This window comes from Crocodylus siamensis, chromosome 1, assembly GCF_052110815.1.
Source record: "Crocodylus siamensis isolate JL-2025a chromosome 1, ASM5211081v1, whole genome shotgun sequence".
Classification (NCBI taxonomy): Eukaryota; Metazoa; Chordata; order Crocodylia; family Crocodylidae; genus Crocodylus; species Crocodylus siamensis.
The window spans coordinates 141699253-141718901 of NC_143395.1; the positions used below are offsets into that span (position 1 = coordinate 141699253).

General features: G+C 42.0%; 1 protein-coding gene across 1 annotated transcript in view; it reads right to left on the bottom strand.

The window, feature by feature from the left end:
• The window catches only part of NID1 (nidogen 1), a 92955-nt gene that overhangs the window by 51340 nt on the left and 21966 nt on the right, over window positions 1-19649 (bottom strand). The window contains exons 6-10 of the mRNA XM_090044607.1: window positions 17086-17337; window positions 15200-15400; window positions 12587-12832; window positions 10777-10920; window positions 2826-2954 (exon numbers count right to left, since the gene is read on the bottom strand). Coding sequence (XP_089900733.1) covers window positions 2826-2954; window positions 10777-10920; window positions 12587-12832; window positions 15200-15400; window positions 17086-17337 — 972 coding nt within the window. The remainder of the gene's footprint in view (window positions 1-2825; window positions 2955-10776; window positions 10921-12586; window positions 12833-15199; window positions 15401-17085; window positions 17338-19649) is intronic.

The following is a 19649-nucleotide window of genomic DNA, read 5'->3' on the forward strand; positions in this document are numbered from 1 at the left end:
ATGCTATACCTAAGATATATAGATGACATCATCATTTGGACTGAAAGCCTGCAAACTCTGACTGATTTCCATCACAAATTCAATAATCATCACACCTCCACCAGACTGTCTCTTGAATACTCCAGCACCAATATTTCCTTTTTAGACACTATGATCACTATCCAGAATGGTAAAATACAAACCACCATATACAAGAGACCCACAGACCAACATACATATCTATACAAAACCAACAATCACCCAAAACACACCAAGAAGCTGTAATATACATCCAAGCCCTCTGAACCACTATATTTACATTGAGGAGAACACCCAAGATTGTCACCTTGCAAATCACAAAAGGGCTTTCATCCAATAAGGACACTCCTCCTCACACTTTTGAAAGAGCCACCCAGATAGCACATGAAGAATTTTTTTAGTACAAAAAGAAAATCCCCATGAATTGCACATCATTAATTATGACATACTATCCTTCCCTGGAACCTATATGGAAAATCCTCAAACAATTACTACCCATACTATAAAAAGACCCAGTTCTTAAAGAGTTCTTTCCAGAACCACCCCGCAACCTTAAACAAGCACCAAACCTCACTAACCCCATCACCAGAAGCAAACTTCCTATGGCCTGAAGCACACTGAATGGATCCAGACCATTCCAGGACAAGAAAAATAAAACCTGCCAACATATCTCCACCACACCCGCAATGGCTACATCCCACAACAGAACCATCACCATTCCTGAATTTTACATCTGCACCTCTAGAAACGTAATGCATCTCATCCAGTGCACTGACTGCCATTGTGGAAAATACATAGGAGAAACCAAACAAGAATGGCATATCAGAATGAATGCACAACGAAAATCTATCAAATAGAAAAATTCCCAATTACCTGTGGGTGCACACTTCTCAGAAGAAAACCATTCTCTCTCCAATCTCTCATTCCTAATCCTCAAATAGAATTTACAAAACACTCTTTGTAGATAAGCCTACAACCTTCACTTCATAAATCTACTGGATACAAAAAATCATGGACTAAATATAAACATTGGATTTATGGTACATTATAACCAGCCTGCCATCCAATGACCCCAGGTAAACTCTCTATGTTGTACCAGCTAAATTCTATCACCAAGTCAACATTCCCTGCTTTCTTGCCCCACCTACATATCTCACACCTATTGTCTCCTGTCCCCTCTGATTTTCCCTGCCATGCATTTGCATTTTCACACACCTGCATTTTGCATATTGGTTTACATTTCTATTCCATGCAAGAGAGAACACAAACACGATCAGGCTCTCCTTATGCTTGAAAAAGGGTGCTTGTGCCCAAAAGCTTGCAAAGAACAATTTTTCCAACTATTTAGCTGATCTAATAAAAGATATCACATTTACCCCAAGAACCTTTTCTGCCTGTGTCCTTAGATCAATCCAGCTATAACCAACACTCCCGAATTTAAAATACAGCATTTACTTAGATTTACATTCAAGGTACAGGGCAATTTAGTTGAGTGAATCTCAGCTGCCAAAATAATATTTTATTTTAATAAAGATAAATAATACTGTGGTCATATAATTATAGAAAAGCAGGGCTGGAAGGGACCTCCAGAGGTAACCTAGTCTAGCTGCCTGCTTGAAGTAGGGCCACTCCTATCCAAACCATACTCTAAACTCTATATAAGCGGTCTGTGGTTGAAAAGAATTCCAGGTGCTTCACAAATGTTGGTAGCTATCTTTCTCTCCATTTTTGAGATGGCTCCCAAAAGGAAAAAAAAAAAGGTTTATTCCTTTTATCTTTATGATGGCTAAAAAAAGTGCAGAAAGGAAGGCTTCAATTAGAAATAAAAAATATGACAAATAGGGAAATGTACAGCGAAACAATCTCAGATAGAAATGAAATGTTATGTATTAATATAAAAAGCTACAGATATCAGAGACAAATCTGTGACTAGGAAGACTAAGTATCTTACAAACAAAGCAAATCCAAGCAATAATAGAGGCCTATTAATAGAGAGAGATGGTAAAACTCATGAACGATGCGTACCCCTGGCAGCTGGAAGGGGCACAGTGGTGGAAGCACATTGGTGGTGGTGGTGGGAGCACAGCGGGGACTAACAGTGCTCCAATATACAGAAAGAACAAGCAGGATGACCTGGGTAGATAGAGGACAGTTAGCCTCACACCAACAGTGGACAAAATAATGGAAAAGCAGATATGGGTTTTAACTGATAAAGACTTACCATGAAGGTAAGTATATCTTGTCAAATTAACTTGATTTTATTCTCTGAAGATATTATAAAACTAAGTTGATGTAATCTGTAGATGTAATTTACTCAAAACTTTTGTGAGGCACTTTACTGAGTACTGCAGGACATTCCAACTAAAGTAATTACCACTCTACAATAGCAATAAATGATTAAGAACTGATTAACTGTTAGATTTCAAAAAGTGGCTGTCCATGAGGAATCATTTTCGAGCAGGGATGCTTCTAGTTCTCCATAGAACTTTAGCCAAAAACAAGTTATGGCTCAAGTTGTCAGTTCAAGATAGGAGGTAACTGGATGAAAAGTAAGGTCCTTTGATAGTCAGGTAGGGCTAAATAAGGTAATTTAACAATTCCTTCTGCCTTTAAGTATGAAGAAAAGGATATAAGCTCAATTGTTTAAAAATATTTTCCCCAACACTGTTAAGTCACTTGTCCAAAGGAATGAGTCAATGGCAGAAGCAGGAATAGAGCTCAGGAGTCCTGAGCCCTATATTCTATACAATGGGCCATACCGTGCAAATATGGCAGTATGTGAATTTAGAGATGCTAATTCAACTTACCCACACAACTCTGTCCATCAGCTGAAAACTGATAGCCATCAACACACTCACATCGGTAAGTTCCCGGTTGGTTATTACAGACTGCATTGCTGCCACATACAGTTGGTTGCTCTGAGCACTCATCAATATCTAGAGAGTTATAAAGATTCTAGTTATAAAGATATGCACAATATACATTCTGAAAACAAGAGCAACATGCAACTGTTGCATTATAATGACCTACTCAAAAAGACTGCCATAGCAGGACAAATTAATCTAAAAAAAAATGTACCATCACTCTTGTTAGAAAATTCCAAAGAGAGAATCAATAAATGTTTTTTCCTAATTAGACCCCTTGAGATTGGCTGTGTCTCCCCTGAGAGAAGCGCTGGCGGTACTTCCTGGTGTGTCGCTGGCACTTCTGGTTTTGCTGCTGGCACTTCTGCTGGTGGCAGCAATTGGCTGCTGGGGTACCTCCGCAGCCCAGTCGGCAATTGTACGCTGGTGCCCCCCCAGTATTAGGAGGCACCAGTCACCCATGATGGATGTAGTTATTTATCAGACTTAACTGATTTAGGTTAAACCAGTCTATCAAGCTTCTATCCCAGATCCCCTCCAGACTCAAGTTACCTTGCAGTCCTATGCTTTGTGCCTCCCTGCAACCCTGCTCTTGCAGGGTGGCCTGCTGCAACATGGGTCACACTCTACTGCTCCAGCCCAGTGTGTAGCTGGCCCCATCCCTGGACTATCACGGAGCCACCCACACAGCTCCTCTGCCTAGCTGTGGCTCCTGGCAGCATACAGCTCAGAGCAGTGTGGGGGTGGAGGGGAGAGATGCTTCATACAACCAGGTCTTATAGCCCTCTAGTCAGCAGAAACTGATACAGACAGCCATGAAATTTCTAATGAGACCTGTGATATGATGGAGGGACTAAATTATGAGCAAACCCAAATAAAATACAGTGCTATAGCACCTTACCACGATTTAGCTTTGTCAGTCTAATAAAATATTTTATGCCAAGATATCCAATAAAAATGGGTATTTACTTGTTTTGTAAGATGTACATTAAGCTGCAAAGTCCTGTGAAATACTCAAAATGTAAGATCTTAGATAACTGGAATGTTACACATAGCTGAAGAGCAGAAAGACAGTGCTTCTTAAAGCTGTAATTTCAAGCCAGTTCTTGTATATATAGTTCTAATGACTTCTACTAGTATTTTTTTTCAACATAGTAAAATACTAAAATGGGCTGTTTAAAATGAAACTTGGGTTTAGCTTCCAATTTTTCATGCATTCCAGAAAATTAACTTTTAGAGGACTCCATCTTTCATGACTTTTTAGAAGTAGGTAAAAGTTTAGTAAATTTGCCTGAGCCCCTTCACACGAGACATAACATTGCCGTAGCAAACAAATGACCCCGCTGCTACACTGCTGTAGTGACATAGCATTTTAAAATAACCGTGCACCGCCAGGACCGTGCAGTAGTTGTAGTAGTACCTGCTAAAGCAAGTACTAAATGACTGCACAGTACCACATGCACAGTCAGGTGCACATGTAGATGCACCCACTGAGTATTACTGAAACAAATTCTATCCAGTTATTAAATGAGAGAGGTGAGGTGCAAGTTTTTAAAATTACATAAATGCACAAGTAATAAACTCTGGAAGTAGAAAAGTTCTTATCAAAGCCCCTCAGCCCTTCTGATAATTGCTTTTCTCCTCTTTTTTTATCCCAGTAACTAGTATTTTAAGAGACTGCCCTGGGCTAAAAATATGCAGAAATGGAAAAATCGACAATTACATTAAAGTCAATATTTATCCATAGTTATAAATACCACATTGCTATATTCACGATACCACATTCATTTCCTTTTTAAAAGTAATATTTTAGTAAACATATGCTTTATACTGGTGAGGATATCAATTTACTAGTGATTTACACAGATAAAGTGTTCTTTGCCCCCATCCAGCCTCTTGGGAAAGCTTTAGAGTTACATAGCTGGAACTTAGACTCTTTTAAACTATTTATTAAACCTATTCCCTTTTTCTTTTTAAACAGCTAAATTGATATTGCTTCAAAATGAAATCCCAAAAAGCACAGTAATCTCTACAGAGTATAACATCCTCTCTCTCTCTCTCTATATATATATAGATACATACATATAGACACACACCTATACGATATACAGTATATAGTATAATATATAGTACATAAATATCCCTGCAGAGTATAACAGAATCATAGAAAATTAGGGTTGGAAGGGACCTCAGGAAGTCATCTAGTCCAACCCCCTGCTCAAAGCAGGCCCAACTAGATCATTCCAACCAGGGCTTTGTCGAGCTGGGCCTTAAAAACCTCCAAGGATGGAGATTCCATCACCTCTCTAAACCTGTTCCAGAGCTTCACCACCCTCCTAGAAAGAAAGTTTTCCTAATATCCAACTAAAACTTTCCTTGCGGCAACTTGAGACCATTGTTCCTTGTTCTGTCATCTGCCACCACTGAGAATAATCCAGCGCCACCCTCTTTGGAACCCCCTTCAGGTAGCTGAAGGCTGCTATTAAATCCCCCCATAGTCTTCTCTTCTCTACACTAAATAAGCCCAGTTCCCTCAGCCTCTCCTCCTACGTCATGTGTCCCAGCCTCCCAGCCATTTTTGTTGCCTCCACTGGACTCTCCCAACTTGTCCACATCCTTTCTGTAGTGGGGGAGGCAAAACTGGACACAGTACTCCAGATGTGGCCTCACTAATGTCTAATAAAAGAGAATAATCACTTCCCTCTATCTGCTGGCATGCTCCTACCAATGCAGCCCAGTATGACATTAGCCTTCTTGTCACACCGTTGACTCATATTCAGCTTATATACTATAGCCCCCACTATAGCCTCCAGGTCGTTTTCAGCAGAGCTGCTGCTTACCCAGTCAAATCCAAGCCTGTAGTGGTGCATGGGATTTTTCCGCTCTAAGTGCAGGACTTTGCACTTGTCCTTGTTGAACCTCATGAGATGTCTCCTCCCAATTCTCCAATTTATCCTAGACCTACCCTCTAGAATATCTGCTATTCTCCAAAGCTTGGTGTCATCCACAAACCTGCTGAGGGTGCACTCCATCCCATCTTCCAGATCATTAACGAAGATGTTGAACAAAACCGGCACCAGGACCAACCCCTGGGGCACTCCACTTGATACCAGCTGCCAAATACACATTGAGCAGTTGATCACCTGTTGAGCCCAATGATTCAGCCAGCTTTCCATCCACTTTACAGCCCATTCATCAAGCTCTTACTTCCTTAGCTTGCTTATAAAAATGCTGTTGGAGACCATATCAAAAGCCTTACCAAATTCAAAGTATATCATGTCAACTGCTTTCCCCACATCCACAGAGCAAGGCATCTCATTATAGAAGGCAGTCAGGTTGGTCAGGCATGACTTGCCCTTGGTGAATCCATGCTGACTATTCCTGATTACTTTTTTCTCCTCCAAGTGCTTAGAAATGAATTCCCTCAGGACCTGCTTCATGATTTTGCTGATGACTGAGGTGAGGTTGACTGGTCTGTAGTTCCCTGGATCTTCCTTCTTCCCTTCTTAAAGATGGGCACTATATTTGCCCTTTTCCAGTTGTCTGGGACCTCCCCTGATCATCACAAGTTTTGAAAGATAATGACCAGTGGCTCTGCAATCTGCAGTCAGCCAGCACCCTCAGCACCCTCAGATACCTTGCATCTAGCCCCACAGACTTGCACACAGCCACCTTTTCTAAATAGTCCCTACCATGTTCTTTCACCACTGAGAGCTCGTTACCTTCTCCCTAAACTGTGATGCCTGAAGCAGCCATCTGGGAGTTGACCTTGCCTGTGAAGACTGAGGCAAAAAAGGCATTGAATATGTCAGCCTTTTCCTCCTCATCTGTCACTAGGTTGCATCCCCCATTTAGTAAGGGACCCACACTTCCCTTGACCTTCCTTTTGTTGCTGACACACTTGTAGAAACCCTTCATGTCCCTTGCTACCTACAACTCCAATTGCACTTTGGTGCTCCTGATTTCATCTCTACATGCTCAAGCAATATTCTTATACTCCTCCCTAGCCATCTATCCAAGCTTCTACTTTTTGTAAGCTTCCTTTTTTGTTTAAGCTCACTGAAGAGTTCTCTGGTAAGCCAAGCTGGTCACCTGCCATATTTGCACTATAACATCTAATTATATAGTACAGTATATAATACAGTACAGTATAGTATACAGATAGAATATAGGCTATGCTATGCTATGGATAGTACTGTATACTATACTATACTTTATTCTACTGAGATGGAACCAAATGACAACTTATTTACAAAAGGAGATGGGACAGCACCTTCATTAGCATTCAGGATGGAGAACAGAGAGTCCAAGGCTAGGACCACACTGAACTCTGGGACCAGAGAAGCAGGGGAACACTGCATGATGGGGAATCCTTCAGAGTAATGCCACCCATAGCCAAGAGTGATCTGTTCCTATTATCCAGCATATGAGCCATCATTTACCCACTAACAAACCTAGTGCTCTCCCTTGAGCCACTGTTAGTTCTCTACAAAAACCCCTACCCAAGCTCAAGTTTCTGTCCTGGTGCTTAGATCCAAAAGCTGCACCAGTTCCACTCCTTTTCTGCCTGGAAGGCCTCCACTGGCCATGCTGAGGGCTCTGCCTGTCTGCAAGCTCCAACAAACACCTGGGAACCTCAACTGGTTCAAGCTTCGCTGAGTGATGAGACTCCAACTCTTTCTCTCTCTCTCTCCGACTCCAGGAACCTGACTTTTGCTGATCAAACTTGAGCTAGACTTCTCCAAATACCTAATCGAAACTATGTGGTATTGTAACTGTTTATTTGTCTCTCTTGTATGGCTATTACTACTGGTATCATCATAAGTTCATATACCTGGCAATAAAAAATGTTTATGGTCAAGCTGGTTGCTACACTCTCTGTCTGAACCTCACTTACTCTTCCTTCCCTTTGACCTCCCCTTTTGCTCTGCAGCAACGCTTCTTTTACCTAAGCCGAAGATCCCTGTAATGCCAAAAACTATGGTGGGGTCTGCTTTAAGGGAGTTACTACTAAAACCATCGTGGCAAGAAATTGGGACGTGCTGTGTTTTGAGGTGCATGAGGGTATCAGATGAAAGTGCTGATCAGACCCAGCCTGCTCAGACATACTCTGTTAGTGTGTGTGTGTGTGTGTATGCATGTCTAACTGCATTTATTATTGTCCTGCTGAAATAAGGGATAAACTGAGTTCAAGGCACATTAGGGTGTCAGCCTGTCAATGCTGAATAACCCAGCCTGACTCAGCTGGGCTCTGTTAACCCATATGCCTGTGTCTGACTGCATTTTATGGTTGCCCTGATGAACTGAGTTCATATAAGCATATGAGGGTGTTATGAGGGCATATAAGAGTGTTAGCCTGACAATGTTGAATAACCTGGCTTGGCTCAGGCATGCCCTGTGTGTGTATGTACATATGTTTGACTGATTTGGTGGTTGGAGGAACTCAGCCCCACTGAAACTGAGTCCTGAAAGACAGCTCCACTGGGGGTAAGGACTCACAGAAGGGAGAGATACAGCTCCATATAGAAATACAAACAACACAAGCAGCACATTGATAGAATTACAGACCCCAGAAATGTACCCCTGATAAATGAGCACACCCCAAAGTGACGGGCAAATCTGGTAACACTGTAGTCTTTGACACTTGCACATAGCCTGAGATTCAGCATAGCACATGCGTGTCTATTGGGCATGCTCAGTAGGTTATGCTCTGGCCAAGTGGTTACCTGTGGTAGAACAGAACTGCCTAGGCAACGTGTGCAATGCAGGGCAAGTCCCAGAAGTTAAAACACAACTCACACGGGTTAGACCAAGAAGGTGGGTTCGTCCACCTTTCAGCTCAACAACCTAGTACTTTGGAACATCCTCATTTATATCTTCTACTTCTCAGTACACTGCTCTGACCCCCAGACCATGCCCTAGGCATTACGCTCTCTAGCCCTTCTCTCAGAAGCTGGCCCACTGGAAAGTTGAGAGGGAGGTATGTGAACCCAGGAGGAAGGGCTGAAAGCTGAGTGTGTGGCTCAGTGAGACAGCTCCTACCCTAGGAGGGAGGGAGCTCTGGGTTTTCAGCTGGTGTCCCACTCACATTAACCCAGAAATTTTTCCCAGTGCTGCTTATCCAATAAATATGAAATGCAAGGGCAGGGCTGGAGAATGTGTACTTGGAACATTTCAGGGCGAAGCAAGAGATGTTTTTCAAACTGCATCTGGGTGATTTGACACAGAGAGGCTGGACTTCCTGCTTTCTGGGCAAGTGTATTAGCTATTGAACTAAATCAGAGGTGGGCAAAATATGGCCCACAGGCCATATCCAGCCTGCCAACTGAACCTGTCTGGCCTGCTGACTGCCACCAGGAGCCTGAGAAGGGAGAGCTGTGCCCTGTGCTGCTCTGCTCTGCCACAGCCAGGACCTGGACAGGCCACACAGTACACAGACCCTCATTGCAGCAGGTGGGCGAGATGACTACTTGACACACTGCATCATGCCCTGTCTCATGCGGGCCTAGCTGCTGGCAGCTGCAGTACCAGGACCACGCAGCACCAACAGGAAGTTGTGGGGAGGATGGGGAGGCAGAGGAGTCTGCACGCTGTGTAGCCTGGTCTGGCTGTGGCAGAGTGGAGTGGTGCAGGACACAGATGTCCCTCCTCGGCTCCTAGCAGTGGCCAGTGGGCTGGATAGAGGCAAATGGCATCTCCCTGGCCCTCTGCCCTCCTCCATTGCTCAACAGCTCACCAAAACTAATTAAATGGCCCTCCAGCTCAAATAACTGCCCACCCCTGTACTAAATGGTGGGAGGACACTTGATCACAGACTCCCAAAATGTGCTCAAGTACCAAAAACTGCAGTTACACAGCTACACATCTGCCACTAAGACATACAAAGAGTAAATAGGATCTGATCCCAACTGTTGTAATGGTATCTGCTAAACTCAGTTGTGTTGGATATTTAGATGTGGCCAAAGTCATCAAAGACTCTAGCTTCTTTTGTGCCGCAAACCATCTCTTAGGTTACTCCTTCTATCAGAGATAGCAGCTGATTTGCAAGTTAATTGTTAATATTTTATTTTGGTTTAGCATTTCTATTCCCCCACAGTAAATTTATATAAAGTTGTATAACGGCAATGTAACATTATGCAAGTGATTTCTTTGGTACAAAAGAATTCATTTAGCATCAGTGTGGAAAATCCAACCATTATTTTGTTTGCATAACAAGGAAAAATACATTTTGTAAATAATGTAGTTTTATTCATCTTCACGCAGACCCTCAAACTGGCATCTACTAAGTATTGACCACTAAATAATCTAAAGAAGCCCGAAGTCTGCTGAAGTTAATGAAATGACCTTTATTTGCTTTAATGGGCTATGATCAAGACCACTGTCTGCTACAGGTTGTCTAAAGTGTGTAGAAAATACCAGTTTTTCTTGCATTGTTCATTATTTGTAGGATTGGAGACAAAATAAACTTTTTGGCTCTTGAAAGGCAAAAACATTTTAAATGTCTGGCCTTTATTACAAAGCATTTATATATACATGAGCAAAGAAAGAGGGGAAAAAAGTTAATATTTTAAAAATTATTTTCTCTCCCACTGTGAATTTTTTACACTGAAAAGAGAGAGAACAGAGGCCAACCTATTACCACTGTTACTTCTTTGTAGCATAGTGGTACTCAAGGCTACAATCTGTTTCACTGCATAAGGCATTGTAAAAAGACATGCTAAGGAAGTCTCGCCTCGAGAGCTTTGGAAAAAATTACTAGCGAGTTTTGTCATGACCTCTTTTAGAGATTTACAACGGAAATGGGTTAGTTTGGACTGTTAAAATGTTCATGGATAATATGAATACAAAGCAGAACATATGAAAGTCACCACTGATGCACAGAGGTTGTTCATACCGTAACAAAAACGTCCATCTCCCTGGAAGCCTACAGAACATTCACAGGAGAACTGGTTTCCTGTTCCTGGGCGACATACTGCATTGCTATCACAATCATGGGTATTGGTATAGCAAGGATTCCGGTTAATATCAGCAGAACCATCTGTTAAGAGAAACATTATTAAACCACAGAAGCAGCTAACATGAGCTCACATTAAATGTAACCCTCCCTCAGATTTCCAACGCTGATATAGTGCCTTTTAAAGACTATCAAAAAATAGTCTTTAAAGGCCTGCCCCCATCACAACACTTAACATTAGGACTAGAAGAAGGTTGTTTGCACTGGGAGAGTGCACAGAAAGGGAAGGCAGTCTGCACCCATTGTGCAGTTTGTGGTGCTGCAAACCTCTTTGTGGCACTGCAAACTGTACACAGTGAACGTTAGAACGTGCCCTGTGCTGCAAATTTGTATGTTGGGGCCAAAATTTGCTATTGAGATTATCTGGTAGGAAAAAAGAAACAAAAACCCAAGCACAAAAAGTGGCACAACGCACGCTCCACAAGCATGCACAGGCATACACAGAAGCCAGGCCATGCAGAGCAATGTTCTTGCTGCCAGCCAGACCTCTATGCTGCCTGACTTGTGCCCCTGCTGCTCCAGGCCACTAGGCAAGACTGCTGGGGCCAGCACTGGTGCTGGCCCCAGCCTCCAGCTCTGCCTGGCTGAAGAATTGGAAGGAGCTAGACAAATTGTCCTGCAACAAAGTGCATGTGCAGGGGTATGCACTGCAGCAATTTGTCCTGCTGCAAATGCATGCCCTGCATGTGATCATTAGGAAGCAGGGAACACACAAGTGATATGATATGACACTAGTGATATGACAACCACAGATAAAGTCCTCAAACATGACAGCACAGAAACTTCCCTAAAATGTCTACAATAGAAGACAGCTACATTTTAAATGAGGCACAGATAACCCTTTTACATGGAAAAGCCCAAAACAAATTATGCACATATTAAAAAAGGTGAAGCCAAATGACTTGCACACTCAACTTCCAGCCCCCTGATTCCCTAAGCAGAGTTGTAAGAGATCATTTGTTTTTAAGTAATTGAGGAGGCCTGTTCTACCTTTTTCTTTGTTACCAAAAATAAACAGATGACCTCCTGTACTCACTTAATATCCATTTTTATATTACTCCTTCAAACACACCTAATTTTATTTTATATAGAGAATTCAGCTACCTGATCATCATAGTTGACCAAGCTTATTACGAAACTTTCCAGAAAAAGAAACCATAAAAAGAGCCATAACATCATTTGACATTACTGAAACATTTTGTACGACTGATTGCATCCAAAGACGAAGTACTGTGACTGGCTGGAAGATGAATCTTAGAAATTAGCCTCATTCTAGTACTTTTATTTCATCTGGATTCAGAATGTAAAGCAACTTATTACTGAAAGAACAAATTTATTTACAGATAAATGTACAGAAGGTACTGAAACCTGTGGGGGAATTGGTAAAGAAGAAAATTCAAATGGGAGTTTTTAAAGTAACCTAGGCAGCCAAGCACCCAAATCCCACTAAAATTCAATAAGAGAACAGCATTACAAGAAGTCTCTAGCTGACCCTTAAAAAACAACAAAAAACCCCAAAAAACCAAAAACCTGCACACACATACATTTCTCCCTCTGATGAGCATCTCACATTCTAAGTACATAAATGAAACTATATAATTTACTTAATTACCATTCAAGTAATACAAATAAAAATCAAATCCTTCTCATACCCAAAAGAGGAAAGAAAGAATTACCACTATACACATACCACTAACTGGGCCAATGGAGTTGCTCATAGCATAACGTAGAATTTGTTCATCTTTGTTATACAAGACAAAAATGCTGTCCACTGATAGCTGCTGTGTCGCAGAAACAGGATGATGCGAGTCATCATGGATACATTCATCAAATGAGATGGTCTGTCGCCACTGGTAGGCAGCAGTGTAGCTGGAAGAAGAGCCATCTCTTTCTGGTGGTGTCACTGTGTATTCCCTGGTAGATGATGAAGTGATCACTGAAACACAATGACCATCGGACTGAGAAGAAAGGAAAGGGAGAGAATACCACCCATTTCCTTCTGCAGCCATGAGCCAAATGCAGGATAAGATTTAACAGAATTTGATAGAGCAGCAGCTTTCTATTTCTAAGGTATGGAAAAAGTTTCACGTGGCTTTGGCTTTTATTTTGTCTTCATGTAGCAAAGCTTTAAGTAATACATTATATATTTATCTGAATACAATTTAGTAAGTTTTACCTTGTACAGTACATTTGACATCGAGAAAAGGCAAATTCAGTTTAGGACTCAAAGGTTGTTTGTGGGTGTTAAAAGCAAACAAACAAACAAAAATGCTCTTTACTGAAAGAAGCAACCTGACTCCGCAGCATCTGTATAGATTGGGTGCTTCAGTGAGTTTTTTTGGCACTTTTATCTAATAACTGATTCAATCAACTATTAGATAAAAGCATGAAAAAAGCCCCACTAAAGTGTCCAATCTATACAGATGTTGGACAAGCTGGGTCCAACTAATGTGATGCCTCTTCTGGGCATGTACTGGGCTCTGCATGGGAGCATGCCAAATTTAAAGTGCTGGGTTTTTTTTATTTCCCATATCTGGAAGCAGCCAAAAGTACTGGTATGGGGTAAAGCATGTGCTAAAATTAGCCTCAAAAGGTCTAGCTGGGACTTCATTGCTATTGTTAGCCTGCTAACTAAATTAAACTACCAGAAGTATGATAGCATGTGCTCCAATCACACCTCTAGCAATCAGTCAGTCATAGAATCCTAGAATCTTAGAAAATTAGGGTTGGAAGGGACTTCAGGTGGTCATCTAGTCCAACTCCCTGCTGGGCCACCCCCAACTATATAATCCCAGACAAGGCTATTATCTAACTGGGTCTTAAAAACCTCCTGGGATGGAGATTCCACAACCTCTGGGTAACGTGTTTCAGCGCTTTATTAACCTCCTACTAAGACAGTTTTTTCTAATATCTAACCTAAATTTCCTTTGCTGCAACTTGAAACCTTTGCTCCTTGTTCTGTCATCTGCCACCACTGAGAACAGTCCAGCTCCATCCCCTTTGGAATCACACTTCAGGTAGTTGAAGGCTGCTATTAAATCCCCCCTCAGTCTTCTGTTCTCCAAACTAAATAAACCCAGTTCCCTCACCATCTCCTCCTATGTCATATGCCCCAGCCCCCTAACCATTGTTACTGCCCTCCACTGGACAGCTTATTGTCCACTGTAACCCCTGGGCCCTTTTCAGCAGAGCTGTTGCTTCGCCAGGCACCCCCAAGCCTGTACTGGTGCATAGGATTGTTCTGTCCTAAGTGATGGACTTTATACTTCTCCTTATTGAACTTCATGACATGATTGCCTTTGGTCCAATCCTCCAATTGTCTAGGTCTCCTAGCCCTACCCTCCAGAGTATCTACTACTCCTCCCAACTTAGCGTTATCTGCCAGGTCACTGATGAAGTTATTCAACAAAACCAGCCCCAGGACTGACCCCTGGGGCACTCCACTTGATACCAACTGCCAACTAGACATTGAGACATTGATTACTACCCTTTGAACCTGATGACCCTGCCAATTTTATATCCACCTACCTATTAGTTGTATTGAAAACTTCTGGGTGGGGGTTTTTGTGGTGAATTAAAATTTTGAAAATATATTTAAAGTAATGTATAGGTGAGCACAGGAGTAAGCTATACAGCCTTGGATACAATATTGAGTACCTGGTATTTTGGGGTTCTCTGTGGTAAATTTCTGCATGTTTCAATGCTGTGATCATGAGATTTCTTTTGGTCCAATCCTCCACTTGTCAAGATCTCTCTGAATCCTAGCCCTACATTCCAGTGTATCTACTAGTCCCTCCTGCTTGGGGTCATCACTTAAGCCAGTGACTAAGAAGTGAACTCACGTCTCCTCTCTCTCCATTATGTCACTACAAATATGGAAGTTTCCAGTCTATGTTTACTTGATAACTGTGCATTTGGTAAAAAGATCCATACTAACTGGCATGGTGGGTGGTACTCACAGAAAAGAGACCACGAAGGGGTGCCTTTAGGGATGCCAAACCAGAGTGTTTTATAACCATGCAATTCATAGAATATTGACTAACTCAAACAAAAAAAGATTATGAGAATACAATTTCCAGGCAAACAAGTCAGAAGTACTTTAACAAAAACAAAACAAACAAACAAACAAACAAACTCAACAACCAAGCCAATGCAGTCAAAAGTATACCATTTTCATGGTGTTATTTCTAGCAAAGTATACGATATTAAAGACCAACACTGAAAACAAGAATGGACAATATTTTTCAGACTGTCCTCTATATTGCCTGAGGATCTTGGACTATTTAATCATGTTGCTTCTTACCAGATGTAGAAGAATGATAGAGCTCAGTATATGGCTCTATATGAACTGATGCACCAAATGAGATCTCAGGAACTCTACCCTCCATTTCTGTGCTGATTGTAAGATGGCCATGCTCATCAATTCCACTGAACTTCTGCTTGATAACCAGCTTTTCATTATTGCCAAGGAAGATAACTTCAGCTTGTCGTGTAAACTCACCACCTAAAAAATAATTTCAGTTACCACGACCTAGTCTGAATGCCTCCAATCAAACTGTTGCCCCAACCTCTCATAAAACCAGTGGCAAATGTTTTCTACACAAAATACTGAAAAATCTTCTAATAGAAAACAAGAGCTGAACTATTATATAGAAATTATTGCTACAAATATGGTATCTTATTTAATGCACAATAAAAAAACTGCACTTATCTTAATACTTATAATAGCATGAACTACAATTATACAAAAGGAGAAGAATGAAGATCAAGAAAGGTCTATTTTGCTTCTGCACAAACCTAGCAGTAGACCTTATCATATCTGGTACAACTGCAAAGAGATTGTATTCTTTAGAACAAATCTCTCTGTTAGGAATACATTCCAAGTTGAAACAGACCCACCACATCTTTGCTCCCAAATCAAAGCCAAATGAAATGTAGTGCATAAATTCCAGAACTGCAAGGAAGCCAAACACCCAAAACAAAACCAGCAAAGCCAGAACGATAAAACTGTATATTCAATTGTCATATAATGGACATTGATAAAATTTATACAATAATAATATCAAATAAAACAATTCATAAACTCCTGAATCAGATGGTAGGTACACGATTCTGAACTGTGCAATATGAATCAATATAGGAATTCAGGAACACCTCTAGTTATCCAGTGTTTTTACTTGCAAAGTTCTCCACACATTTCAAAACTAATAAAATGTCACCTGTTTCCCAAAACTGTTGTTCAATATTTTGCATTTCCTTAGTGGTAGCTCATGGTCATTTTAGTACCTAAATTGAATATGCTTTTCTTTGCAGGTTTAGGCCTTCATGGGGCCTGATTTTAATTTATTTTCATGGATTTTGCAGTCAGATCCAATTAGATGGGACACTCCATATTAAAGAAATCTCCAGCTGACCACATCTGAGTAGCAACACAGGAATATGTTGAGGCATGGTAGGGACAGCCCACAACACAGATGGTAATGGTTCTCTGGGCAACTGAAATATATTAGGATGCTCTTCTAATCTATACAAAGGCTCAGTGCATCCTAGACTTACTTTGATAATCAGGGACACCTTACTGGCTCCTTAAGAGCCCTGCATTCCTTCTATAGGAAACAAGAATAGTGCAGAGCAGAAAATGCAGGTCTAAGTCTTTCAGTGACACAGGAGAAATCAGATCTTTGCACTCCATTCTTGGCAAGTAATGTTTTCATCTTTAAGGGTCAATATTTGTTTTTGCCTTGTTTTCTCATTTTTATTGTGGAATTTTTAAAATCCTATAGTCATTTAAGAGCACAAATCCCACTTAAACTGAATGGCACTCATGCTGCTAAATATTTCTGAAAGCCCTGTTCTCTTTGATGCTATACACCAACAGCACCAAAATCAGTCATCTGCTTACTAACAACATTAGTCCACTGAATAGAAACTGGCTAATCTATTTTGCCTTAGTGCACAGGAGTACAAGGAAATTTGTATATGCATTTATGCTGACTCTAAAATAAAATCCCAGATATTCATATTAGACTAGAAGAATATGCTGAGGTGCGCTGGTCACCTAACAACCACTTCTGGTCTGGAAACGATCAGCTTCTGGATCGTTGTCTAGGTCAATAGTATTTCTTTTACCCTGAGCTACAAGAAAAGGTATAAACAAGTCTTTTCAATATGTTTTAACTGAGAAGTTACCAGTAAGACTGAATCCGTTTTTATATCCTTGCTGTTCCACAGCAAACATCCATCCTATGATACCTCCAACAGAGGCAAGGGGAAGCAAAGAATAACCCAGTGTTTCTGGGATTGTGCTGATAGCAGTGTAGGCCCGCCCCTGATTCATCACAACATAGGAATGGAGGTCAGTGTTCTCGAACACAACTGGCACTGGGTTATTTCCAACAAAGATTCTTCCTTTTACTTTCCCATTGACTCGCTGAGGAGAACCTGGTAAATCAAAACAGTAAAGTGTTAGCAAGGGTATTCTTACAGAATATATTTCCACAGTTCTGTATCAACTATGTACAAATAAACATTGAGGCACTAAGGCAGGAGTGGGCAATTATTTGGGCTGGAAGGCCACTTAGCGAGTTTTGGTGAGCTGTTACAGGCCAGGTCAGCACCTTTTCTACCCACCTATCCATAATGGCTCACCAAAATGCCCTAAATGGCTTTGCCCCAGGGTCTGGCCCAGCACTATCACCACTTGGCAATTTCAGGGTCTTAATGGAGACCTGCCCATGAGCAGGGTGGCTAGGCAGATAGGATAGGGTTGTGAGCAGGTGGGGAGCAGCATCTAGGAGCAGGCAGGGAGCAGGGATCACAGGGCAGTGGCCAGGTGGAGCCAGAAACTGACTGCAATCCACTCCCACCACACCCCTGCCCTTGGAACTGGCTGTTCATAGCTCCAGGTAGATGGAAGGCAGCTGGGAGCTGATGCTGAAGCCCTGTGCATTGGGGCAGCAGCTGCCCAGCTACAGCTTCCTCCCCGCTGCCTGGCTGGGCATGCGATACCCAGCATGCACCTCCATGGCTTCCCCACGGAGCAGTGCAACAAAAGGAGGAGGAGGAGGAGCTGCTGGAGTCTGGGGGAGCTGAGCAGTACCTAGGCAACTACAGCTGCACTGGGAACAGCCCCACTGGGAAGCTGTGCACATTGGCTGGGGCATCGGTGGGCATGGGCAGAAGTGTGGAGTGGACTGCCCCAGGTGGGAGTATGTAGCACTCAGCACTATGCGGATCATGGACAGGCAGCCATGGACCACATACAAATGAACTGGTAGGCGTCTGCCTGAGGGCCGTATGCAATCAGTTGATGGGCTGGATCCAGCTTGCAGGCTGTATGTTGCCCACCCCTGAGTCAGAGACAAAAAAGGACTCAGATGCCTAAACTGCACCTTAGGTGGAACTTATGCATTTAAAACCAGAAGTGCTATCCACAGAGCACTGACACAATCACTTACTCACTTCAGTCAAAACACCACTACAGGGCCAGCTATCCATATCTAAAGTGGTGATTTTTCACTAGTAAAGCTACTTGCATCCTGAGGCTCTGCTACAGAGCGTAACCAGAGCTACTGCAATATTGGCCAAGGTGAGCATCTCTGAACCCGTCTCATGCCTAAGGGCTTTCGGGATTCTAATACTAGGTGTCCCTGAGCCTAAATCCCCCGGAGAAGCCTCATCTGGTTGCCATGCTCCAAACAGGCACCGACAGCCTGGGGTTCAGCACAAAGCACAGCTTTCATTCAAAAGCACAGCAAAAGGAAAAAGGTGGTGATGCCTATATCAAATAATAGACCAACAGTTACAATATTCATACAGGATTTAATGTTTTCTGCAGCTTGAAGTGGTCCAAAACCACGTCTCACCTCATAATGTCCTCATAATGTTCTCAGAATGTTCTAGCTTGCAGCATAAATTACGCTGTGGGGCACCTACCAGCTATCTTCTTGAAGCTAGGTCATTGGTCAGAAAGGAATACAAGATGTGTTGGATTAGAAAGAAAATAAGCAACAGGAAATATGATGATGGTGGTCCCCAGACATGGGGAGTCCTGAGTTCTGCTCCCTCGTCCCAACATTGCTTGTACATTTTATTCAGTAATGGTTTAATATAACATGCATGAATAATCCTGAGACAAAGACTGAAATCCAAGACTTTTCCCTCCAAGTCAAGGTCAATGAACTCAACACTGAGCTATGTAGCCATGCACTCTCTTACTTACATTCTCATTGGCCTTAGGAACTTTAATTTTTTATTGTACCAAGAGACAACTTGATGAGATGTGAAGGATATCTCTACCCCAGTCTTGCCTCTTGCCTGGTGGTTAGGGCAAGCTTTTGGGAGGTGAGAAATACTGTACTGGTTTGAACTCCCTCAAGCTGAAAAGGGACTTTTCCACTTCCTAGACAAGTCCTCTAACCACTAGTTTATTATATGAAAGGTGGGAGCAGTACTAAGAGCCAGCCATCTGTACCTAAAATGGTGATTTAAGCCATGAATCCCAGATTCACAAAAGATGTCTCATAAGGGGTTGCAGGTAGACAGCCTAAGTCCAAGGAAGATGGAATTGCAGATACACCCCTGTCTTCAGGATTTCAGACTGTCCACTTAGGTACCCACCTTCCCTCCCCTTTAGTGTGCTAGCTGTTATGAATCTCATTTTAGGTGATTAACTCTGCCCGTCTGGTACATAAGGAAGTCGGGCACTCAGGTCATGAATTCCAGTCCCAGGGATGGATGCATAAAAGTTTAGC